The 27,496-nt window shown below is 37.6% G+C and overlaps 1 protein-coding gene and 1 long non-coding RNA gene across 6 annotated transcripts in view; one reads left to right on the top strand and one right to left on the bottom strand.

Moving 5' to 3' along the window:
• ARHGAP21 (Rho GTPase activating protein 21) overlaps nt 1–27,496 on the bottom strand; it is a 109,885-nt gene that overhangs the window by 25,403 nt on the left and 56,986 nt on the right. For 3 of the 5 annotated variants that reach the window (XM_015281380.3, XM_015281379.3, XM_015281381.3), the window contains exons 4-7: nt 24,123–24,215; nt 18,635–18,713; nt 11,420–11,474; nt 648–2,595 (exon numbers count right to left, since the gene is read on the bottom strand). In XM_015281380.3, coding sequence (XP_015136866.2) covers nt 648–2,595; nt 11,420–11,474; nt 18,635–18,713; nt 24,123–24,215 — 2,175 coding nt within the window. Of the gene's footprint in view, nt 1–647; nt 2,596–4,107; nt 4,138–11,419; nt 11,475–18,634; nt 18,714–24,122; nt 24,216–27,496 lie in introns of all 5 variants that reach the window. The other 2 variants (NM_001398251.1, XM_015281382.3) reach the window with 1 other exon arrangement.
• On the top strand, nt 25,192–27,174 carry LOC121109773. Its single transcript, XR_005857477.1, has 3 exons — nt 25,192–25,351; nt 25,529–25,601; nt 26,993–27,174. It is a non-coding gene; the product is annotated as an uncharacterized LOC121109773 (long non-coding RNA).

Raw genomic sequence — 27,496 nt, 5'->3', positions numbered from 1 at the left:
TAACGATGCATCCAGTAATAATAATTATTTTAAAAAAGGATCTGTACACCTCCCATTCAACAAGGAAAAATATATATGAAAACCATCTGCTAGCTCTTGAAGAAAGCATTTTTGTTCATTGTGAAAATTCAGTCAGAGGAATGGAATACTGCGTCTTGTTTCATATTTCTACTCTACAATAAACCTTTCTCCTTACCTGTTCAGCTGTCTTAAAATCAATTTCTTTCCCCACAAACTGCCACTACATCCCTATTCTCCCTTTACTGGATTCCCAGTTTTATACTATGAAGGTAAATATGTTTCAAAAGGCACTGCAACTGCTAGGTGTCCTCACAAATAACATCAGAGCATTAAGTGGAATGATCACCAGACAGTTACATAACAGAGAATTCTCCAAGGGGTTGAGGAACATTCTAGAAAAATTAAATCACTGCAGACTTTTTAAACCTGATCCACAATTCTAAACAAGAGTATTTTTTCTTCTACTGAAAACTGCTTTCAGCTTTTATCAAACTAATATTATTTCAAATGAGAAAAGAGCCCTCAACCCCAGGATTCTCAAGAACAGAAGTCAGCTACCTGGCATGGTGCCGTCCATCTTCTTTAACAGAGAAAAGCACAATGTATCCTGTAACAGTTCAACTCACCAATAAATGGAATAGAAGCCAAGGAATCACCAGGCGGGGTGGAACCTGATGCTTTCCTCTCTTCTATTCGTTTTATGTGGACTTCCCTCCGAGCATCATTAGGTAACCAACAGGTGGTGTCTGAGGCTGCCTCTTGGTCATTGACAGCAAGAATGTAGGACTGATGCCTCAAAGGCTGTGGAGTTTGGTGGCCAGAGGGTGATTTGTCCCGCATGACAACTGCATCTTTGTCATTTCCTTGAACATCTGTTTGCAGAATTTCAGGCTCATGGGCATTTTCTCTTTCAAAATCATGACTCTTTTTTCTGATGGAAACACCTGTGTTATCAGAGGTAGCTGAACTCTCACTTGTTTGTTGAACAAGCTTGGCAGAAGTTGGAGACAAAGAGGAGGGTTGCACGGTTTTGCCCGTTTCTGTTCTGTGATCTGGGGCACCTTCTCCTCGGATCCTTGACTGTTGGTTTAACAGGCCGCTCTGATGCAAGTGATTTACAGTTCTTTGGTCTTTGCTGGCAAGAACATCCAAGCTCTGGTTGAGGGGAAACGACGGTTTTGCTGCATAGGAGGAGTTCTTCAAAGAGCTACTTTTAGAACTTCTGGCTGTTGTGAGAGAGGACCTTTCTTGTGAAACAGCCGTAGGTTTGGAAATTCCCCCAGGAGTTTGTAACTCTCGAGACGTCTGCAACATTCTTATATCTGGTGGAACTTTCTGAAAATGAGAACCAGGCAGAGAAGCTCTACTACCTACTCTCCTACTGTCTGAAATATAACCACTTGGAGCCATAGGAAAATTCTGACCTCTAAGGGACATATGAAACGCATGTTGTCTAGGTCTCTCATAAATACCTCGCCGATCATCTTGTTCAGAAAACCCTGTCCACTTGTAAGTCTTCCTCCTATCTCCATTTGTGTCTGCTATCAGATTCTCAGAATGAAAATTTTCTAGCATTTCACCTTGTTTGCTGAGATAATCCCATGACCGAGCCCTGTGGTTCCTAGCACTAATTGAAGGTGAAGTTAGTGTATCTTGTGAAGCACTTCGTGGCCACTCTTTCATCAACACAGAATCTTCAAGTCGTTCCTGGGATACACTTCGCTGCCGGATCTGTGCAGACTGTGGAACCCTGTCATGAGAGGTGCTCCTGCGTCGTACCTGTGAAGCAGTGCGATTTGGCACCACTTGATTATAATCAGTTGTATTCTGAGAAGCTGCTCTTAAACTATCTAATCTTTCCTGTATCGTTCGGGAGCCATACATGTGCATGCGCCTGTTATCAACATATTCTTTGTAGGTTTTATAGTTCTTCCAGTCTATGTGCTGGTGTGAGGATGGAGAACTGTAATGATTTGTAGAGACAGAGGAAGAGTCTGTGGCTTGAACAGAAGGCCTAGTGCTCGGGATTCCCTCTGGACATACTACATAATTTGAAGCCTTAATCACTGTTCCATTTGGATCACCTGGCCTTGTTAATGGAGTCTGTGGAAGTACAATGGCAGTGGACACTGAAGAAGATGGTGATGTGGTTCGTGCTTTTAGAGTGGTCTGATCTTTTAAGCCATATCTTATTTCCTCTGTCCTGTGTGATGGACCAGCATGATTATTTCTGCAAGATGGCAAATCTACAGCCTTCTCAGAAGGCACAATAACTGTCCTTACAGTTTCATTGCAAACACACACAGCTGTATTTGATTTTGCAATGTCTGTTGGTGACGGAGGCACTTGTATTTCCATTCTGTAAGCCCTCTCTGGCTGTGTCAATGCCCGTACTGGTCTGCCGACTTGCTGTTTCCCCAGTGAGAAATCAGAAGATAGCTTGTCACCAGCTTGTGCCACAACAGAAGTGGTAGATGTCAGGCGTGGATAACATATTGGTGGTGGTTCAGGTATGTTGTGGGCATTACCACTGTAAGCTTCGTTGCCTTTCAGGTAGGCATCTTGGGAATACGCCTGTGGACAGAAGATTCTGTGAGTATTAAGTAGTAAAGGAGACAGAAAAGTCCACAAATACAGCATTTGCACAAACTTCAAGAGATGGAACGCAAGTTTGAAATTCATAGTATATGTAATTCTAGACAAAATATTAGTTTAAAAAATTAAAAATAGCATTCCATCCCCTTAGTGAACACAAAACAGAATGAACAAAATAATTAAATACATCCCTTCCCCCAACAATTCAATAGCTGAACTGGTGACCAGTGCTAGGAGATAGCACAGGTAGAGCACTGAATCAGGTTTGCCAAAAATCCATGAGTGGAAAACACAGCATTTTTCTCAACCTTTATTTTTGTTTTCAATCACGATTCTACTCATACCCTTCCCATTTAAGCTTTGTATTGCTGGGGACCAGAATTTTACAGCAACTGACAGGTTAAAATGCTGCACAATAAATTCAGCTAGCACTAGAAAATTCTCTAGTCGTATCATGTATAAAAGAACTCAATTCACTTAGTACATGTAAAAGTATGCACACATACACACACATACACACACACACTCATCTCTCTAAGATACCTTCTACATAAAAGCTACTGTTCCTAAACATAAAATGAATAAATTGAAGCAGTAACAATCTTTGTTGTGAGCCAATACCCTGCAAATAATCTTACATTTTATGGGAGACAGCCAGTACATGGTACACAAATTTTACTGCAAAAATATGAATAATATGCATCATTTTAAACTTCGAGACACAAACACTACGAAAACCCACACATATCCACTACTGCTACACAATGTTAGAACAAACTAAAATTTCAAATTTATTTCCTTAGTGCTTTTATTTTCATCTTCATGCTTTAGAGCCTGACTCCTGAGAAAAAATGGTTATATTGAATGTAACATTTCAGTAGCCTCGTTTATGAAAAGCTACGTTTACATTTTGAAATTAACAGCACATACAAAAAAGAAGTTAATGAGAAGCATACAGCATTTCTAAATGACAGTCCATTACTTAAAAACTTCAGCATGACTCCGTTCAATTTAAACATAATGAAATAAAGAGCCAACAGCAGAGCCTGCCAATGCGATTGAAGATTAAAATGATTTCTCAGGGCTTTCACACATTTAGGTGTGGTATCATATCACAGCATTTGCTCTCCAAATCATAACATGCTCAAATCTAGAATATCAATGTGTCCTGTTTTAATACTACAGATTACAAAAGTCTAAGGGCAGCCTTAAAATTAATACAGAGCAAAGTACAGAGGTGGATGAGGCATTTAAAATACTGGTGCAATAAATGTTACACTAAGCATTAGTGAGATATTAAGGCACACTGAAAGAAAATCAACCAAGTAACAGGCACAAACCACAAATTAAGATATTAGCATTATCAAGAGAATACAGCTCTATCTATCTCATTTCCAACAAACTTGCCGTTTCCTATTCTTGCTTCTCACAAATCACTTAAGAAAAACATGCCTTACAGAAAATCAGAAATGGCTACTGTATGCTTCTTACCAGTGCTGTGACATCCTTTGTAAACTGCAGCTGGCAGAAAACAGGAAAACATAATAAAAGCTGCTTACAGATGTAAAGACAGAATTATGTTTTCATATTGATGTTGGGTACAGCAAGCTAAAAATACAACTACACCGATTTCACTGGAAGGTACCAATAGAGGTAAAGGGCAGTAGAGCATAAAAAATAACTTCACCCTCCTTCTGAGCGTGTCCATCTCAGGATTTTATCTGCTGCTTGCATTTATCTCCTACCCTTCCAGAAAACAAAATACATTTGTGCCATTTTGCCTTCGTGCTTCCCTACAGCTGCCTGAAGAGAGCCCCGGTTCTAATAATCGAGACTTCCCTTCCACTACAGCAACATTACTGTCTCTCATTTCCCTTGGGTTTCTCCCATCCCTGCTTCCTGGTGACGAAACAACAGCTTTATTATGCATTTAAAACAGCACGCCCCTTCCTCACATACATCGCAACACGACCACAAGCTGTCAGCTGACTGCAGCTGCTTTCATGCTGTACATCTGAAATTGGAGGAATGATGCTGCAGAAACACTCCGCTCATGTGATTCATTTTTCCTCCATTCGTAGTAAAAAAAAAATAAAAACTAAATCAAGCCACATTACTTCTGCACGTGACACATTTAATGGAGGGAAGGAATGTACAAAGATAAATATTTCTAAATCTTTAAATAAAATGATTATTTAAGACTGTGATAGGCAGTAAGAACAAAAAAAAGATGGAAAAGATGCCAAAGAAGAAGAAAACAGATGGTAAGGAGGTCACTGGCACGCAAAATAAACAAAAACAACCCCCCACCCAAATCAGAAAATAATTACTACGTTACAGAGCTGATCGAAGTTTAAAACGTGGGATAGGCATATTATGCCAAGATAAATACACTGACTTTATGCTTTCGTAAAACATGCCCACGACAGACAATGCTTCATTGACTTTGACAGCAGAAAGGCTGAATTCCAAAGCTGCTGTGATCTGATCATAACTGAATCCTACTAACGAGTATAAAAATCCATCTCCAGGTCCTGACAAAATCAATCACAGATATTAAAACTTCTTCAGAAACAAACACTCATTCAGGGACAAAACAAGGCCACCTAGATTTTCACTGCCCTGCTCCCCCCCACTAAAGAGCAGGTTTTCATGACTGCAGATATATTTGAAAGACACTCTTATTATGAACAAAATATTTTGATGAAAGGAGAGGTACACTTCTCCTTTTTACTTCATTCCACTCATTTCCCAAGAAATCATTAAAACAAACATAAACCTTCTTCCAAGAAAGATAAATGATATAAGAGCTGTGATATTTCTGTAAGAGGAAGATTTAAGCTCTGTTTCATCATCCCGATTACGGTCCTGCAGAAACTGAGCGCAACTTCCAAAGAAATACAGGCATCAGAACTGATCTCTGTTCAAATAATGCCACACTGAGCGATGCATTATCAACCCCGTGATTACAAAACATATTAACTGCTTCAACCAAAAGGTGACAGTTAAATTTTTACTTCTTAACTGAGTAAAAATGTGAAGCACATCAATATACTCTTTTGTAGTCATACAGTACTTAGTTACTGATAGCATAGTTTGAATATTGCTGCCTCACCTTAGTTTTTCTACTAATACGTGAAAATATGAACTTAATCTGTGATTTCAACAGAAAATTTACTGAGAAGCCCTTACAAAATAAATCAAAGTTAAGTCTTGAAAAAGTCTTTTAAAAAACAAATCGGAAGTAAAATCAAAAGTCTTCCAGCTTAAAACAAAATATAAAATCCAGATGAGAACTTCCCAATTCAGACAGCTGCCATGCTCCTTGAATTCCTATGGGAGCTGAGTACTCAGCAGTTCATTGGAAGTTCCACCATGATGCAAAAATCAGTCTTCACATTTTAAGTTCTTTCCCATCTTATTAAAAAAACCGAAAACCCACAAAAAACCAACCCATGGCATCATGGAAAGCTTATCGTACAACAGTTCAGTGGAGTATTATATCTCGGATGGATAATATTCCATTTCTGGAATAAAACTACTGCTCATTAAGAATTCGGCGTGCTTCCAGTCACTGGGGCAATCTCTCCCACCTCACAAACTGCCTTTGCTTGCACCAAACCTGCAAACTCCGAAGAGTAGTGGTGAATTTCTTACTGTGAGTTTGTGTAAGCACATTTGGATTTTAACTGATGAGGTGACATAGTCATGCCTTACGATAGGAAAAATACATTTTTTTAAGCAAATAACACATTCTACACAACCCTTTACTAACCCCCTGAAATCCACATGGATTTGCTGGTATTCATCATTTCCCAACTGAGTCTATGCACACATTTATAAACATTAATAAGTTACACTAAAAATAACTTTCCAAGTGGACAGCTTCAAATCATGCAACAGATCCTATTCAAGATGGAAGTTTTGAAGAGTGATTATCTTAAAACGTGCCTGACACCTTAAAATTCAGTGACTTGTGCGCTACGTTCTTTATTTTAACAAGGAGCAATCAGCGAACAGGTAAATTTCAACGTTAGCATATCTCAAAAGCCTGGCCCCCATGCCCCACAGACCCCCAGCACAAAGTCTACTGACAGGAGTCAGCACTAAGGCTGACCCAAAAGCGGGCACAACAATTTCAAATCTCCCTATAGAATGCATTTACACCGGACCTTTGCATCATATGGAGAGCTTCTCAACGACTGAAGAGTGTCATCATTTGAACCCTTCTTGTGTTTTTCAAGTATTAAATTTGTTTACAGCAACAACTGATTAAATACAATTAAGAAGATGAAGTATATGGTTCACCAAGATGTGGTCTCTACATGAACTCTGCGGTACTAACACATACAAGATTCCTAATTTCTCTCAGAAAAAGGTTAAAAATGCTATACAAATTCTATGGAGGCAGATCTAACTTGAAACACAGATTATATTATAACCTTCTCTTCCTCTTTTTGGTCTCAAAATGGTTACATTCAAGTTGTCTTTAATTAAAACCATAAATGGAAAGAGATGAAAGACTGCTGTTCAAAATACATTTGATAACCACAGACTGACATTCCCATGGGTCGTCTGGCAACAAGCAGGTATCACAGTCTATTCTCAAGCTCTGAATTCAGGCACTGTTGTCCTTTATGTATATTTTTTTCTTTAAAAGTAAAGGCTACCAGCATATCTATCTCAGCCCTTCTACTGTCATCTCTTTTTGGTAAGCTAAATGACTCCCACAGTCCTGTTTTCCTTCCCTTTTTATCACATCTACTATTTTTGTATTCCCATCTCATTTGTGCATTCCTGTATTTCCAGCCAATCCTTGTTTTGCCTACAAAGAAAAACCACTTGTCCCTACCTCTCATTTCTCTTTCAGCATCCTCGTCAGTTCACCTGAGTTAGCCATGTACACTTGCCTTAACTTAAAAATTTATATAAACAATTTAAAATTCATGAAAACAAACAGGATGACCCAATGTGAACCTTGAATATTGTGGCTAAAACCCTAGTGCTCTTACTTCTCTTTCCTTCAGTTTTTTTTTTTTTCATTCCAGAGTAGCCTGAAACACTATTGGCACGGCTCTGGAAGATGGTCCTCTTCACTCAGTTTGCAAAAATGTATCTGACGAACTTAGCTGGAAAATCAGACATCTGTGCTGAAATTCTGAAACTTTCCCAGCCAAAAGTGAAGCCACGAGGAAAATTTTTAATGTATAAATACATTTGTTTGTTTAATCTACCACTCAACACTGAGCTACTACCAACACTCTCCAATTCAGCCATTGCTTTGTCTAGCTGTGTCTCAAAAACTTTCACAGATGGAGATACCATCTGCAATGATTCCAGTGCTACAGTACCCTTTCAGTAAAAGGAAAAAAAAAAAGTGCTCCTATTTTACCCTTTCTGATGTGTAATTTGAACCTCCTAAGATACTACTGAGAAAACCGCATCTCCATGATCTTGGTAACTGCTCTGAATAACTGTGGACTGCTCTTAGATCACCCTTTAGCCACCTCTTTATAAGGCTAAATCCCAGCTCCTGAACCTCTCTCCTCACAGGCTGCATGTTGCAGGACCCTGACCGTCTCAGTAGCTCTTTTCTGGACTTTTCCAGTTCTTTCTCATCCTCCTTCAACTAGTCACAAAATTCCAGGAGTAGCCTCTTCAGTATTTCAGGTGGTGGAAGGTAACACCTTCTTCATCTGCAATCTGCTGGATACAGTGCCCCTGATGCAGCCCAGCGTGTCACTTGCCTTACTCACAAGTGCACACTGCTCACTCACTGACCCTGGTGTCTACTGTAACCTCTGGCTCATTTTCTCTTACTCTGCACTAACACATGAGGCTATTACGCATGTCAAGCAAAGTTTATATTTTCCTCACTTAACGTCATGAGGCATCTGTTGGTCTAATTCTCAAGAATATCAAAGTCCATCTGCACTAAAACTTTGTCATCTGTCCTTTCACCTACTCTTCTGCATCATTTGCTTCAAAATATAAGCAGTCTAACTCAGATTGCAAACTTTAGTAAGTTTCTAAGATCAAATATATATGAAATAGTTTGAAGTTACAAAACCGATAACCTTAAGTAAAATAATCTCAATTTTGGGAGGAAGCATGAAGAAAAAAGTTCTTATCAAGGCTAAGGTTTTGCCGTGAACAGAGATGCTTTTAAACATTCTTTCCCCGCATCCCCAAAATGTCATTTCCAAGATCAGGTCAATGAATGAATGAACATGACTTTGACAGTGACTTCACTAATGACACAATTTCACATGTAATTCCCCTCTAAGTAAGGAGTGCACGCATGTCACAGCAGGCAATGAAACATGGGCTGGAACACTCCACTGCTTCTACTAATGAATGGATTTGAAGCACTGTTCTCGGGAAATTCAATAGAATTCATAGACAACATTTCTAAAGACTAAACTTGAGGTTTATCTTTATCTTAACATTTATAGGAGCAAGCAACTGTACTCATGTTCCTAACCAGTCATTACCACACCAAGTAGACTGATAATACAAACATACACAGCCAGGATCATTCTTGAATATAATGAAAATATTTTCTCCTAATTGTGCAGATAAACCTTTCTTTGGCTACTACAATATCTATTAGTGCAGAAAACCTGCATTTATGTCAACAGTTTACATAATACCACATGAAGATATTTAGTGAAATTTGACACATGTCAAAAAATCCCAAACAACAAAACATTAAAATACTATGGTAATAACTTAATGTTACTACTAGATTTCTATCACAAGTGTGTTTTAATTCCTGTATTAGTAAGGGTACTGTACTTTGCAGTTCATCATTCATTTTGAACTTATGCTGACAGAAAACTACTACTACAGAGATTGTTGCCATACTTCATCCAGGAATAAGAATTTGCCATGAGGTTTGTACTTTATTCAGCCATACAACTTCCAGAAAAAGCTAAGATAACATTAATGAAAAGGATAAGAATAGAAAACAAGCAAACAACAACAAAATACAATTTGTTATCTGAAAACAAGAAGTAAAGGGAGTAACATCCTGGGCTGCTACTCCAAAAGTACGGCATTTTAAATGTGGGTGTTCAGCTTTGAGCCAAGTTATTTACCAAATCTCATCATTAGAACAGCTAGATCCTAACATCTGAGGGCGGAAGATTATTAATCGCTGTGTTCAGAGGAATCACTGCATTTTCTGTTTGACTGAAGTTACAGCAGTGGATCATGTCTCAAAAGGATGCTAACAGTTATTTTAAAAGTTACTATATTTCTCCCTGTGATGTTCTACAAGGGAGAAAAATCACAGGACAGATGAATGACTTCTGTTGTATAATGCCGTTCGTTTCTATTACTTGCATTTTCAGGTGTTGCAACTCTGCTATCAAAGACTGACACCTTTTCTGCATAACAAACTGCAGCTATCTGAAACCTTTTGCTTCTGATAGGTCTGAGTACACTCCACGGTCAGTCTTGCAGAATACAAAAAACACCTTTCTCTTCATAGCTTTCCTCTAGCAGACGATACATGGAACCAACAGTCCACAAGTCAGGCCTGTTTTTATCCAAGAAAATGCATCACAGCAAACAGGAGGAGAAATTCCTTCATGTCGCATCACTATCATCTATCAACCCAACACAGGAGCAGACCAGCAGCAATCAGAAGAAACTCATACAACCTGTATGTCCTTCTATGACCAGGTGACCCACTTGGTGGATGAGAGGAAGGCTTTTGATGCAGTATACCTAGACTTGAGCAAAGCCTTTGACACTGTCTCCCACTATTTTTATATTCCTATACAGTCACAGTTTGTAAAAGCTCTCCCCACTCACCAACTTATTCATACTACCAAAACTCATTCCACGGCCCCAGCCTTTCCTGTAATAATGATTATTTCTTTGCGAAATATTCTCAAAATATTATGTCCATGCTACCAGACTTAGCCTGTTGGCCTACTCATCCTTTAATGCTGGAAAATACAGCTAATAAAATTCACAGCTCCTTCTTAGCAGTTATTTAAAATCAAGTCTTACTACTCCTGTGTAGACCAGAGAACAGTTTTCTGACTGCGAACCAGGAAATCTACGTTACTCACTGTCATCTCCCTTCTTTTACTTCCAATTATAAAATAAACTGAATGCCAATATGTTGGGTGTTCCTCCAATTATTCAGAATACACGCTTACATATAGTATTTCATTGCCAGCTCTTTTGGACTTAGAGACACTAAATGGGAGCTGAATCACCTCACCTATAAGCAGGATGTCACTTTAAATTTGAAACAGAGGTTCACCAGTTACAATGTTAAAAATTGGTAATCACCTTCAGGGCATTCATCACACTGCATTTTTTTTGTTTGTTTGTTTTTACATACACGTACTAAGAATTAGTGAGTTATTAATAAGAACTAATTTTAAGCTCCGTATGCTAATTTATTATTTCAAATTTAGTAATGATTCTCAGTTTCTTTACAATCAGAAATGCTAGTTACAGGAACTGACCCCACTCATAAATTCTAACACAAGCAGCTGTAGACAATTAGATAAAAATATATAGACATCATTTTAAGATTATCTTCTCTTTTAAACAAGATAGTAGAAATATCATATGAAGCAGGTGTTCTCCCATATATTTGGAGTCCTTTGAAATTTCAGAGGTGGCAAAGAAGTAGGAGAACATCTAATCAGTGTAAAACAACTAAATGTTAACATTTTAATTACTTTCTAGTATCACAGATGAAAGACTTCAAAATCAACAGCAAAACTTCATTTTCCCTTAGTCAGCATATATCTGAACGTAAGCCTCATAAACATACCAATTGAAGGATGTCCTCGTCTTTTGGCATAACACTAAGTTCCAACATGCTGTCACTGAAACAAAAAAAACATCACATGTCAACTTTAGGAAAATATTTTCAATTCATATTACGAAGATGACCCATTAACTTCCGTCAGAGTCTGAGCAAATAACAGTAGAACAGAAATCTGCCTGAAGAGTACATCTGCATTTTCTCTAAAACCAGTACACTCAGCCAGTACACTTCATGGGTTTTGTTTCATTACTTATAGTCCTGATATGTATTAGTTGATTGGAGCTTCTCAGACAAAACAAGGTTACACATCTTTGAGCACAAGTAAAACTTGCCTTTTGCTGGGGAAATATCATAATGAAATTACATGAAATGTCAGGCAATAGTAAGACAAGCACTGACTTGTACCACCCCCTAGCAGAATCAACCTAAGCCTACTTAGTCAAATGACATCTGAAAAACAGGTGAAGAAGACACGTTTTTTTTTTTTTCTAAGTGTTGAGGCTGTCGGTATAAATCGCTGAAACCAAAAGCAGCACTTTGTATGAAGCGATAAATAAAGATCCTGGCACCCGTTCCATTCAGTATACATAATTTAAATACAGGCAAAATCAGGGCACTGGATGTCGAATTAATTAATGGTTATCCAGAGTCAAATACTGCAAAGCAGCGAGATCTACACCTAGCACATATCAGAGCAACGTCTTTTCATGAGCAAGAATGAAGAATATACTCATAACACTGGATAAAGAACAGCTGAATTCATTTTTATGTTATCTGAGTTAATGTAACACTTTGTTCACATTCATTAAATGTGAACTAGAACAGGTCCAGAGAAGGGCTATGAGATGAACTGATTGGTACAGACTGTTTTAACTAGACTCACAAAACAAAAAACAAAGAGATTATATGTGATATCTAGTGATCTCACATTCAGAAATCCCACAAAAAAAGAAAGGATATTAAAACAAAAAACAAAAACCAAGTAGGCACAAATACCAAAAGAAAATAACCCAAGTGCACAGATCAGACTAGGATTGAGCTTATCTGTACTGAGCAGTGCAATTCATTGCTGAGAAAAGACAGAAGCAGCACAGAGACCAGCCACGAACTTCAGAACACACAAGTCAGCCTATGACAGCACTGGAAAAGATCGCTATTTCTTATTCCTGCAGAACTGAAAGCTGTCATCTCAAAACTCTAATATGTGATTTATTATGCTTTCACACATGAAAAATGTTTTCATCTGCAGTTCCTTTTCCAGTTGTTACTGACCACAGAAACAAGGCTGCATTCCAAAATAGCAGAGTAAGGGTATTAGGTTTCACAATACACTTAATCCATTATTCATCTTGAAAGAAGTGTCCCCGAAAAAGCACAAATTAATTTAGGTTTGAAACCAAAGATTGTCAGTGAGAGGTTTACACTTACTCCTTTTAGATCTACGCACAGCTAAGAAAAGCAAATCTTAAAAAACGTTTTTGGAGTTTTTCAGAATACTGAATTTTAAGACCAAGAAAAACATTGACCTGTATCTTCCATGTGTATTTACAAAAGCATTTCCCATTTTGACTGAAGGCATAAAAAGCAAAACTATTTTAAGTGATTCTTTGCCAGTGGTGCCATCAGGAGAGACTCTTGCATAAAGTATGGGTGTTAAACTATTTTCTAGCTGTAAAATTGAAATAATAACAGTAATTATACATAGTAATAGGTAATAGAAGGAAAAGCCCAAAGCTACGGTATCTAAGAAGTGTTCAGGTTCCATTCCTAAATGTGGATAGAACATGCTTACATTTATTCTTAAATCCTAACAGACAACTTATTAATCAATACTTACTTGCAAGATAAACTTTGGAAATTAACAGTATGATATACAGCATTGCTCATCTTCAAATTTATATAAATGAAATTCTCCTACTTACAATTCAACACAGAACAATCGTTTTATACAAATATATTATGTTGTTCAAAAAATGTACATATTAAAAAAGGATTTAAAAAGTTTAACACTTTCTTTGGTAGCCATCTGAAAGAAGAAAGATGTTCCATTCAGGAAGAATGTTTTATAAATTATTCAAATAACTGCTTCACCACTCCACTCCAGTTTGCCCACAGAACCTTCTGAAGACAATCTGGATCATTCTACTCCATATATTTTTCAGAGCACTCAGCGTTTTTCAATTCTAGCATCAGAAATAAGTATATTAAGCAACAGTTCTCAGTTATTGTACTATAACATGCATACATGTAACGAACAAAACATGAATAAAAAACATGACACAAAGTAAGCATCAGCTTACACAAAAACAATAGATACGGTATTATGAATTTTCAGGGACATCCATCATGCAAATGATTTTCATTACACCATTTCCGAGCAAAATTTAAACTTGACTCAGAGGAATCAAACTAAGGCACTATGATGGGCTGTCATCGTGCTAACTATTCTCATGCGTTCTTTTGTAGTTATGCAACAAATTCAATAGCTCAGCTGTACATTTCTGAATAAACAGAATTTTCAAGACAGGTTTGCAAAAAGAAACCAGAAGAAAAGCACCAACCAAGAAACAGTTGGCAATCAGAATGTGTTTTTTGGTTTGTTTTTAAATAGAACCATAAATAATTTATGGACTTTACATTACTAATCTGCACATCTCCAAGCTGATTATGTAAACAGATGAGAATAAACTCTTAATGAACCAAACTAACATTCAAATTCAAAGACTCGGAAACCCAGACCTTACAGTGATCTTCCAACTAATCTCTAAAGGAAATGATTCTCTTTAGAAACTCATTTGAGGTGTGCCATTCATTATTCAGAGGAAGTAATCAATGCAAGCTTAACTTTATCCTCTCCAACCAGAGGAAAACAGATACTGTCCTTCACAGCTCAAAAATAAAACTTTTCCAAGAACAATACAAAACATGCTTCAATTACAGTCCATCCATCAATTCCACTAGGATTTACAGGAAGCCTTCATTTCAACATCAAAACACATTCGTATGAATCCAGCATGGAATCACAGAATCATTTAAGTTGGAAAAGACCTTCAAGATTATCAAGTCCAGCTATTCCAATTCTCAACAAAATGGAGCACACAGTACTGTTGATGTCCTCAGCCCCTGCTCAGTGAGCAGCATCTTTCAGGCACATCATTGTCCTGATGACAGAATCTCAGGCTTCTCCAAGAAGACCTGCATTTCCTCTGCATTTAACAAAACCTTTACAGCCAGCAGCCATTAATATAAGACACACGGAAACATACGTTCACCTTGATAAGATATCTAAAAATAAGCATCTGGAAGACAGCATTTTGGATGAATCAAAGCACACTCTGCTGTCTGGGCCTCCCAGCTCCCCGGTGCACCAGGACCTGCTTGGGCTAGTTACAGGTAAAGTTGAATTAAAGCACGTAAATATCACTGTCTCAAGGAAATGACTTGCAAGCCACAAAAATATACCACACTCTATCTCCTTAGAACACTTCTGAGAGAAACAGCTCTTCAGTTACCAATCTACCAGCGCTGTTTGGGCAGGAGCACTGAAACAAAAGGCTAGTTATTTCCAAATTATTGCTATTTGTTTCCCAAACAAAACCAAAACATAGGTATTAAAACAGAGAAAAAAACCTGAAGTGCTAACATTATCCATCCTGGTGCACGAAGAAGCTGACTAAGTTCTGAAATCTGCAACGTTCTAAGATGAGAACAAATATCTATAATTGAACTGCTTTCCAGAAATACAGTGAACTGCTAGGAAAATAAAGTTGCAAAAGCAATCTGATCCAAAAACCAGGAAGCCCAAGCTGATTTTCACTGCTCAACGAGTGGGGACAACCCTTCAGAGGTTGCAAGGATAATATACATTGTACTCTTACATAAAGTGCTCTGAAGATGATGCATTTATGAAAGAACAAGCATTTACAGTTGGCAATGTTTGAGAATGTAATTAAAAACATTAATTAAAAATACTGCAATTAAAAAGTCTAGAAAATCATCATACAATACAGATTATAAATGAAATTAGTTTTAGTCACGAATAAAGGAGATCCCAGCCAACAACTCAGTCTTTCAAAAGGCTTTTCAGCAAATCTCCTGCACAAAGCTCACTAAAGAAACTATGAAGTGATGGATGAAAAACTAGCTAAGACGCAAACCAGAGCTGTAGTGATGAAATGGGTGATTTTAACATCAAGACTTTAAATATATTCAAAAGTGAACTTATGCAAGATCAACTTATCGAGGCCCATTAAATCAAGTGATGCAGACAAAATCTTTGTGTCAGTAAATTTGTACACTGGATAGGCTCAGGGCCACACACACTATATTTCAATGTTTTCACGTTCTTCTTCCAAGAAACCATTACTGAATAATGTCTGAGAGAATACTGACATAAACAGACCATCAGTTTGATCTAGAATACCAATGTTGACACAGGAATGGTATACTAAAGCAAGGTACGTACAAGGTACAGCAATTCCACTTACCACAAAATGGTACTAGCAGCACAAGAAATAAAATCTTGACATGTAGAACAAACCGCTCAGAGTTCAAAAATAACTGTTTTCCAGTAAAGAAAGAGCCAATTCGTTTAGTCATATAAGAAACTGTCACAAACAGCCATGACTGCCTGTAAGCTACAAGGAAGATTCACCTGACTAATTTTGGAGTCCGAACTATTTTTATGGTGTTTACCTGTTAAGATCTTCAGTTGAAGACTTCCCAATGATTATATTTTCCATTAAGAAAACAAAAAACAAAAACAACTTCACAAACAGACACAATCTTTTGCTATGATCTTACGATAGAATCACAGAACAGTTTGGTTTGGAAGGGATGTTAAAGATCTTTTAAGTTCCTACCCACCTGCCATGGGCAGGGATACCTCTCACAACAGCAGGCAACCCAAAGCTAAACCAACCTGACCACTGGAACACTTCCAAGGATTGGACATCCACAGCTTCTCTGGGCAACCTGTCCCAGTGCCTCACCATCCTCATGGTGAAGATTTCCTGCTTAATATCTAATCTAAATCTTCCCTCTTTTACTCTAAAGCCAGTAACCCTTGTCCTGTCACGGTACTCTCTGATAGTCTCTCTTCAGCTTTCCAGCAGGCCTTTTTATGTACTGGAAGGTCACACTGAGGTCTCCCTTTTCTTCTTCAGGCTGAACACCCCTAGTTCCCTCAGTTTTTCTTCACAGGAGAGATGCTGTGGCCCTTCCAAAATTCTCATGGCCTCCTCTGGACTTGCTCCAACAGGTTCCTGTGCTCCTCGTGCTGGGGGCCCCAGAGCAGAATGCAGCACTCCAGTGGGGGTCTTGTAAGGGCAGAGTAGGGCAAGACAATCACCTCCCTTGACCTGCCGTCATGTGTCTTTTCATGTGACCCAGTACACAGCTTGCTTTCTGGGCTGCAAGCACACACATTGCTGGCTCGTGTTTTTCATCCACCAACACTCCTAAGATCTTGTACTTGGCGTGGCTGAACTGCACGGGAAGTCAAGGTCTCTCTGGATGATATCCCTTCCCTCCAACGTGTCAGCTGCACCACACAGCCTGCTGTCACCTGCAAACTTGTTAAGCATGTACTCGATTCCACTGTATCCCATTCTTTATCCACCAAGTTGTTCATCTGTCAGACTCGTGTCTTTCCATTTCATAGACAAGGATGAGACAGTATCACCTGCTTTGCACAAGTCCAGGTAGATGACATCAGTTGCTCTTCCCTTATCCATTAATCTTCTCATAGAAAGCCACCTAATTAATGGTGTACACACATGCCTCAAATCAGGTAAACAAATACCCTCATTTCTTAATGAACAATAGTATCTTTATCTTCTTTGCACTTGTGGAAATCAGGAAGACAGATTCTGCAGCATGCTGTACCATTTCTAGTTGTAGTAGATAATCACTGATAGAACCATGTTCAGGTGTGTTTTGTTTTTCCCCAGCGTGGAGGGAATGCACTCTGGTGAGGGACAGCTCATTACTTATACTAATAGGTCTGAAGAAATCTACATTCACAGGCAGATCTAGAGTTCAGAATCTGTCTCGTTGTGTCACCGGAAGATGTGATCAGTCTTAACAGATTTAACAGAAATCTTACCAGATTTCATTACACGTCCAACAGGTACATCATTCAAAGTAAACAATTATATCCTGTGTCTTAGACATAAACTACTGTACAATATTAATGTTTTTACAAAAACAAAATGAAAAAATGATTCATGGTGTTACCTCCAATCTTTTTTAAAGGTTATGAAGAAGACAGATTCCATCTTTCCAGCTCTTGCACACAAAATACTAATGACATTGAACATTTCAGTATACTTTCAGGTAGAGCTTTGCCATTTCAGAAACCTCAGACATGCACATTCTGTGTGATATCTTGAATAAAATCTATACTAAATTAGGAATGTGAGGATCTTCTTTCTCCTGCTCCTATCTGTAAACATAAGTATGAATGTATGAAGATTCACTAATGAGGGACTGGGGTATGCAACATTTATTTAGAAAACATTTTTCCATGCTGATCATAATACATCTCCATCCCACATAATACTGCATTAGAAATTTGTTCCTATTGAACAGAAAATGACACCAAGAAAATAGAGAAAGTGGAGACAGATCTTAGATATGAAAGTGGTACCTGGATTTGTGTACAGACATGATATAACAAGCCCCTGTCAGCTTCAAGAGCAATACATAATGAAATTTCTCAACTTTGTGCAAGGTTTCTAACTTGTTCCAATAAAAAGGAGAGCTGAGATGTACTGCAGATGTTTTGCAGGTTAGTGCAAAACTAACTACTACTAAAAAACAAAACTACTATACCTCTATAGTATTTTTTCTCTTACTAGATACGCTGATCTCTAGTTATCAGACCTCAGAAACAAAGTAGATTTTCCTGATCTTAATTTAAACAGAAACATGTGAGTGTTTATGCAGCCCTTATAAGCCAATTTTAAGTTTATACAACCTTACTCTAGAGCACTCGGTGTGATTTGCTTACAGGGGACAAGTACTGACATAAATAGACTGGCACAATAGAGCACACCCATTCTCAAACCTTTGCCAGTATTCAGAAAATACAGGGAAACAAATACTGAATGTACACTACGGAAAATGTTATGATGACTTTGTCAGAACCACTATAAGCAGTGATTTCCTGCTTACAATAAAGAGCAACTACAATACAACAGAAAAGTAGGATCTTACCTGTTCTGTATTAAAGCAATGACTTGAGAATATGTCTTCCCAATAACGCTTTCTCCATTGACTTTTATAATTCTGTCACCTGTGAAAACCAAAATTTTACCTTAAATCAACTTGTCTACACTTTTTTCACCTCCTTTTCATTTTGCATTTCTGTATGTCACAATAAACAACAAAAGAAGAAGAAAATTAAAGATGTGTAATAAAATTACTTGTGAACATATACAGGATGCCAAGTTACAAGATTTTTCATAGGACATGTTCAGTTCTAAACTTCCAAGTAAGTCACCCAGAATATCACAGAAAGAAACAAGAAACAGGCATAAGCTATATCATGGGCACACTTAAGCATCCAGTCTTCAAAATAAAGCTTTAGATGTACAACACTACATACTGAATTATGCCTAATTCTTCAGCAGATCTTAAGTAGGTATTTCATTCCAAACAAAATTGAACATTAATTCAGAACACTCCCAGAGATAACTGTATGCTCCTCCTTTATTATCAGCAAATACTATCATTTTGTACTTCTTTCTTCTGAGAAAAGCAAAAAATAGTTTGATAGGTGCTCCAGGTCCCTACTTCATCAAAATAATCCAAGCTGTTTTCAAGACATTACATCTCTTCAGCACCTCTTGGACAACAGTATAATGGTATATTTCTTATCCATGCAGATCAGCCCTTAGAACTAATGTTACTTTTACCAGATTTCTCCAAAAAGTTCATCAAACTTCAGTCTCATCATAAGCAGCAAATATACCACTGAGAAGACATGAAAAACTTTGCCTTGTGAGCTATTTTCAGCTTTTGATGAAAAACCCATTCTATTCCTTCAGTAAAAACAGTATTGATGTCATCTCCAATCAGAAGAACAGAAGTATCTTGAATTTACTAATGAGGAGAAAATGGTCCCTAAAAGGATTACAGGCCTGGAGAGTTTTAGAAGGCTGCTGGAGAAAAAAGAACTGGAAAAAAAAAGGACCATGCGAAGTTAACCAAAGGGAATGGCTTTTTCCAACACCACTTTAAAACTGAAAGTCTTTTGAGTTCTTTTAATGTGCTCAAATCAAAGACAAAGGAAAAATAGCTCAGTCTGAAGACTCAGCCTGACTCAGTGGCAGTAGTGCTCCAAACATGCGTGCCCTGTGCAGGTTCCCTAAACAGACTCCAGGAAGCTCCAAATGTATCAATCCACATGGATCTTCCAACTGTTTTTAATTAGGTGATAATATAACATCAGGTAACTAAACAGGTGTAATATTTTCTATTTCATAAAACTTTGTGTGCCACTTTATTTGCTGGTTATCATTCTCCACCCTCAAGACCTCCCTCAGTTCTTTCGCTTACTTTCTAAGCTATGAAAGGAATATAGCTCTGCTAGTCTGGAGATCACAGAATTGCAAGGGCTGTAAAGGACCTCTAGAGGTCATAGAGTCCAACCCCCCTGCTAAAGCAGGTTCCCTACAATAGGTCACACAAGTAGGCGTCCAGATGGATCTTGAGCATCTCCACAGAAGGAGACTCCACAACCTCTCTGGGCAAACTGTTCCACCACCCTTTCCATAAAGAAATTCTTCCCAATTTTTGTATGGAACTTCCCAGGTTCAAGTTTTAGTTAATTGCTCCTTGTCCTATCACTACACACCACTGAGAAAACTCTGGCCACATCCATTTGCTTCCCACCTCCCTTTAGATATTTATAAACATGAATCAGACCCCTCCCTCAGTATTCTTTTCCCAAGGCTTAACAGACCCACGTTACTCAGCCTCTCCAGGTAAGGGAGATGCTTCAGGTCCTTTACCATCTTTGTGGCTCTCCACTGGACTCCTAGGAGATCCTTGTCTTTTTTTAACCGGGGAGCCTAGAACAGGACACAGTATCCTAAGTGTGGCTTCCCCAGGCTAGAGTAGAGGGAGAGGATGCAAATTTTTGCTTGAAATGCAGACACTTGGTAAGAGAAGGAAAAATCAACTATAAAATATAAGATATAAAATACGCTACTTTTATTATCCCCTATATAGTGCTATTTTTTAATGTTTATCAGAAAATATTCAGGAGAACTCACTTTTACTCCCAACTTCTGCAAAGCCACTGCGCAGTTGCAGAATAAATGATGCAAAACACCATATGACGTTCTCATTCTAATGCAGCAGCAGAACAGATCTGATCTCTCCCTGCAGGGCTACTCCAGTCTCACAAGAGCTGAACAGATCAGACTGCAGCAGGACAGGATATGCTGTGATTGCCCCTGCTGTGATTCTAGAGAGATTCTGGAGAGTCTGTACACACACTTGAGATTTCTTTACGTTTCCTGTTCTTTGGCAAATTGGACTAATTGGCTTCTATTTACATAAGAACAAAGGAAGTTCAGTAATCCTATCTCATTGTTTTATATATTGAGACCAAGTTGCTGAAAGCAGGCCACTTTATAATACAGATTATTCCAGGGTCCAAAGCTACTGAATGCTCCTGTGTTTGGAGACAAAAAGTGGAACTTTTTAGGGTAGACAGCAGTGCCACAACAGAATTGCATCTCTGCATGAAGAACACGTGTTCACAATCACGTTGCACCCTGTGGAAACACAATGGCGTTTCACATCTGCAGCCAGTTTGGAAGACAGTGTGCTCAGGCTTCCTCCATTCTCCATACAGAGAACTTGAGGAAATCAAGGATAGACAGAACATAACCATGTTGTAAATGCAGACTTGTTTGTTCACTGTAAAGTGAAAACCTTTTCTTCTTTGACGGGGAGAAATGTGAGGTAACACTGAGTGAATGTGATTCTTTAGAACTGAAATAAGAAGCTCCTTGTCGTAGCATTAGTGCTTGATCTAACAGTTGGCAACCCTGCTGGTGGCTGGGGGTTGGAACTAGTTGTTGTATAATTGTATATACAACATATATAACTGTATATACAACAGTTGGAACTGATGTATAATTGTTGAGGTCCCCTCCAACCCAGGCTGTTATGTGAACTATTAACAACTACTATCAGTCACATGGATTGCTAGGCACCTGCAACGTATGGTAAACCCTATACCTGCATCGCACGCATACAGTCACACTAAGTAATTAGGCTGAGAAGCTAAATGTCCTTCATTAAAACTAAGTTAATTTTGAAATACTTGACATCACACCAAAGTAAATCCTTCCAAAATCTTGTAGAAAAATGAAAAGTTGTGCTTCTCTCTCTAAACTCTGTCCTTTCAGGTCCTATGGCAAGACTTCCATAGAATACATCAGATTTTTCTTGGGAACTTAAAACTGGCTTTTTTCCAGGTTGTTTTGGAACTTGCCCACAGATGTAGATCTTTTACTCAATATTCCTGTAGAAAAATGCAATTAGGAATACTTTGCAAGTAGGTCATATTATCTTATCTATTTTTGTGCAGTTTTTATTTTTCAAAGAAACACAGCAGTGAAAAAAGTCTTCTGAAAGCATGCATCTAATGAACCAGAATATGAACCTGCCAAAAAACCCTCAAGTGGGACACACTGCATAACTGGCTACTTGAAAGAAGCAGTTGCAGCCAACTCTGAAGAACACAACTTTGCTCGGTTTCAGGTTCACATCAAGAGGAAGGCCAGAGACTGAATTGCAAAATAGAGTAGAAAAACATGAAGGCTTTTACCTAAATAATATTTCGATTATCAATTCAGTGGTCCATTGAATACTTTTGATAAAGGTATTCGATCTAAACACATTACAGTATCTCCTTTTCTGAACACATTTTAGTCCTTGATATTCCTGCCTAATATAAATCACAGCATGTAGACGAAGACGTGGGAAGCACAGATATATTTCAGTTGTCTGCATTTCAGTAAGTATTATCTAAAATATTTATGCTTGGAACGCAGCGATACATTCTCTTTAATGAAATGCGTCAGATGTCAGATATGTAAGTATGATCTCTCTAACTCTAGACAAGATAATCTTACAAGAGCATTCAAAAATACTCCAAATGAGTTGTCTCACATTTAAGATACGCCATTCCCTAAATTTATGAGAGTTGACCAAGCTTTCTGTTGAGTAGCAGCCAGGTAAGTTCCTGAACCACAGCATACTGATTTTGGGTAATGAAGCTTGGGTTAGGACTGCTAGTATTACAAAGTAAAAGACCCTACAGTAATGATGATAAACGTGACTACATAATATTAAATTTTTGAGCTTCTTCTTTCCATTATTGTGACTATAAAACGAAGTCAAAATGCAAATACAATTCATCCTACAAAATAAATGTTTAGTATCTGTATCAGAAGTAAAGCGGTGTACCCTGCTGTTCATTCTCTGAGTGCTTTAAAATGTAATTTCAATACAGAGTTTGAAATATACTCCTATATTTCAAGATATAAACACGAAGAAGTAGCATGACCTAATTAGATACAGTGACTATCGGCAGGGTTTCCAAAAAGAATATTCCAGTAGATTAAAAACATATCTTTGCATGTATTTTTTTGTTCTTCATTCTGGACTCCTGAGATCGCTTCTATGCCTAAAAATAATAATAATAAAAACATCTACAGATTTGATCTCTTTTAGTTTGGCAAACACTGAACAGAGTAGAAATTAACATGGCTCCTCTGTACAACTTCAACATATGCTGCATTTTATCAAGCCAAAACATTTCTTTATATAATAGCCTTAAAATAATGCCAACATAACCCTTCCCTCAATAACCACTTAAGGAGAAGTTAAAAAATATATATATATATATAGCATACGCTGTAAAGCAGCATTTAGAATTGTTTTTAAACTGCAGATCATCCTACAGTATTTTTTATTTCTTCAGGAAGAAATGTACAAGAATTACTCTAATACAGACAAATACAGCACACAACTGCTTTCAAAAGAAAATACAGAGACTTCACTGACTACACAAACACAGTCCTTTCACAGGAATCACGTTTTGCCTTATAGAATAGAAATCTGTGTTTGTAATCCATCTACGTAGCTTATTATCATTTTAAGACCTTCCCTTCTAACATAGCTTTTTTCCTCCAACATTTAATGAAGGCGTTAAAAAGTACCTAGCACTTCAGAAAAAACCTCCTGCCTGATCCAGAGATCGTAGATTAAGCAACTGAATGCAATTTAATAAGAGACAGACTTAGGTTATTACTTCATTTGAAGGAAGTATAGTAATTTGAAGGACAAAAACCCGAATGCTTTGCTGTTATCAATGGGCAATAAAGCACAAGAAATAGGAGCCTACCATGCCGTTTTATTTATCACATAATTGTTTGTAGCCTTAAAATAACAAACAAGAGTATTTAGACTTTTATGACTTAATACATTTATACATAGCACCTCCTGAAAGTACACAGTGGCGTTTTTATGACAAAAATCCCTGGATGACAATTTCAACAAGAGGTTTTAAACTCCGTAATGAAAGAAAGTTTACTGGAATATAGAACTGTATGTAGAAGCTTAAATCGTATTTTTACATCATGTATACAAATATCCCATCAGTGTTATAGAAGAACAGTACCTGTGCACAGTCCGGCTTCAAAAGCAGGTCCACCTTCCTTAACTTGTTTAACAAATATGGTATCCATAGGCTCCAGTCTGTTTCTTTGTTTTCCTGAGGGGAAAAAAAGAGTATTTCTTTAAAGATTTAATTACACCGTATTATAACATTTTCACTTTAAAGAATTATTTTGAAATGTAATCCAGCCACGTTAATCATTACACTGAATACCATAATCCAAATTCAGGGAAGGGAGAGATGTAATTTAGTGATGGAATTCAGTAGGTCAGGTTTTTGGTTGGAATTTATAATCTTGAATGTCTGTTCCAACCTAGATGATGCTATGATTGCAATGAATGCTCGAGACAGCATTTCTCCTGGCTATACTTAGACATTTTAGGTGTTGGGAGTGGGAAAGCATGCATATAAACTTGTTCTAATAAATGTAGTTTTTTCCAAGTGAACTTGGAAAAAATGTTGGAAAAAAGAAAGGTAGTTTTCTCCAAGTTCATTTGGAAAAAACTTCACTATTTCATTATCATGCTAATTCCTACACTGTTCAGTATTACTCTCTCCTCTTCTGGACTCCTATCTAGATATTAAGCTAGAGTAAGATTTAGTAGAGTAAACTTAGAAATAAAATCGTGTTCACCTCCCCTGGAAGTGAGAATCATAAAAATAATTTAGAGTCCCTAAGGAAATATAACACTGACTTTCTGACTGTATTTTTCACATGTTCCAAGGCTAAGTCTAAAGTTTTCTTGAAGGTTTACCGAGATACAAAAAAGCAATGTTTACTTCAAAGTAAATGATAATGTCTGCACATGAACTGTACATATACACAATATGAACCTCAAAGGTGACCCAAAGTAATAAGAAACCACCTATCTTATCTTCCCACGTTCTCAGCATACCCTTCTTTCTTGGCTTCCAGAAAAACAGACACCTTTTGCTTTTTACAGTAACTCAAAACTTTCCTTCCAGCCTGCCACAAGAATGCTGTAGAACAAATGAAGTTCAGCACAGAGTATGACCAGCCTATCCTGGCACCTCAATCCTACGTCATAGAGAACACAAGCGTTCACAGAACCAATGAAGGAACCTCAAAAGTTCTTCAAAACTTGACTGTGACAGAGCCTAGTTGTAACCATCTTGGGTCCTTCCCAGCTCCTCTCACCAGGCACCCTTTTGGGGAACACCACCATTTGGAGGCTACACAATGAGTCAGTCAGGAGAAAAGACGAGTGAAAGTAAGCAAAGTCTGGGTGGATCCCATTCTAGTGTGCCAGAATGCCCTGGCATAACGCAGAGAGTGGTGCAAACTGCAGAAAAAAGTAGGAAGAGCAGTAGAGAATAAAGGGACTACATAAAATTAGCACTGCCAAAAAAAGAAATACTCCTTTTTTATTTTTTATTCACTTCTCCAGTGACGAATAGTTGACTTGGCCCAACCCCTGCAAGTGTTCAAAGGCCAATCTGGATGTGGCTGTGGGCAGACAGGTAAGTGGGAGGCAACCCTGCCCATGGCTGGGTGGTTGGAAATGGTCTTTAAGGTTCCTTCCAACCTATGGTTCTATAAAATGGCTTTTGGAAGTACTGACAGTACAGCTTAAATATTCCTCCTGGTCATGTTTAGTAACCTACAGCAACACATTATTTCTCAGTTATTGATTGAATAAAGTGTCCCTCTTAAGTTTTCTTTAGCTTAGCTTCCATAAAAGGAAAACTCGTGATCTGAACAGTCTCAATAAATTGCACAAAATCAGATTTCCCTTCTCATTCTCACTCACATTTTTCAAATACAAGTTTTAGCCCTCACTGCCAACATTTTTTAGCCCTGCCACCTTATCAAAAACTAACAACAAATGGCTGTAAATGGTCTCAAAATAACTCCACATGAGTTGAGAATAACCACAGAAGTTGATTTGATAGGATCAGATAGCAATTATGTATAGACAAACAGAAATATTAATAAAAAATCCAGCTGGCAGTTCAGTCCCCAAATAATTTAAAATTTGATTAGCAGGACACAGCTACAAGGAATACAAAAAGCTCTTTATAAAGAAAAGGTAATATCTGTCATTTTTAACCTGCAGATTTAAATAGACACTGAACACACGATAGGTCTCATCCTTTAAGAGTCAGGAATGTTTTAGCAAATTTAGACAAGCTCATAGAATAATTTATCCCAGATGCCATGAACAAAAGTTTGCTCCAACCAGAGCGAACAGCTAAAAATTACCTTGTATAGGATCAAATATTCTTCCCAGTATTGTCACTTAACGTGATTGAAGAGATAGAATCCCAACAGTAACAACAAAAATAGTAATAATAATTGAGCTCCCACAGCATGTTTGATTTATAACACTTAACCCCCAGATGTTGGGTCAGATATTAACTCATCTTTTTACAAAATGCCAATCAGGAAGGGCTGGTGGCCTACTGTTAGTCTGCTTAACACTTACAAATGCTACCTCATCCATGCCAGGACACAGAAGAGATCAAGAATTCATTCAAACTTAGACACAGAATGCCTTTAATACAGTTGCCACATCAGTGTTAAAGAAAATTGTACGAATTTATTAAGAGCAGAGCATGAAGGCTTCCCTGAACACCCAATTTCTGACCTATCTGTTGGCAGAACAGTACCTACACAAAGAGGTTCATCAACACTCTAAGTGGTCACTTTAGGTTTTTCCAGCTAATTTAGGGACCAGCTTGTAAAGCCAGTGACACTTCAAATGTGGCTTTTTGTCCTACATGTCAAAGAAAGCTATACTGAACGCTCACATTCTTCTTCCCAGAAAAATGAACCACCAACCTAAGGTTTAAGATCAAACTGGGGGCAAAACATTGGGATGAAAGTTTTACCACATTGTCTACATTTGCAGGTTCATTTCACAGTCTAGTAATATCCACATGCAAGTGCAAGAAGAAAGCCTTGGATTCCAAAGCTCTGGAGATGAATCCATGTTCTTCAGTTCTCCTTAGTCTTCTACATACTTGGATATAAACCAAAAATTCTTTCCTTCAGTAAGCATGTAAATGAATTTCCCCCAGTGTGTCATCTCAAAGCATGCATTTCTACTTTAAGTTTGAACCTCAAGCAAAGCTAAAAAAAATTAAGTAAGTTTTTTTCTGAAAATAGCAGTTAATGATATTTTCTTCAGACCAACTGAAGGCTGGTAAGACTTAAAGATATGCATCCAATCATCACAGAACTAAATTGAAAGTAATGGATAATCTAACAGCTTATCTCAGGTCTCAATGCTTAATACTTCGGTTTAACAACTATATATACATACATATATATATAAAAAAATATATATGATATATATACACAGTTTTTTAAAGAAATTGATCGTAGAAGGCACTACTATAGTAGTACTGTTTGA

Source organism: Gallus gallus, chromosome 2 (assembly GCF_016699485.2).
Source record: "Gallus gallus isolate bGalGal1 chromosome 2, bGalGal1.mat.broiler.GRCg7b, whole genome shotgun sequence".
In the NCBI taxonomy this organism is placed as follows: Eukaryota; Metazoa; Chordata; class Aves; order Galliformes; family Phasianidae; genus Gallus; species Gallus gallus.
Note: the sequence above shows the minus strand (reverse complement) of the source record. Positions and strands in the feature narration are given on the sequence as shown.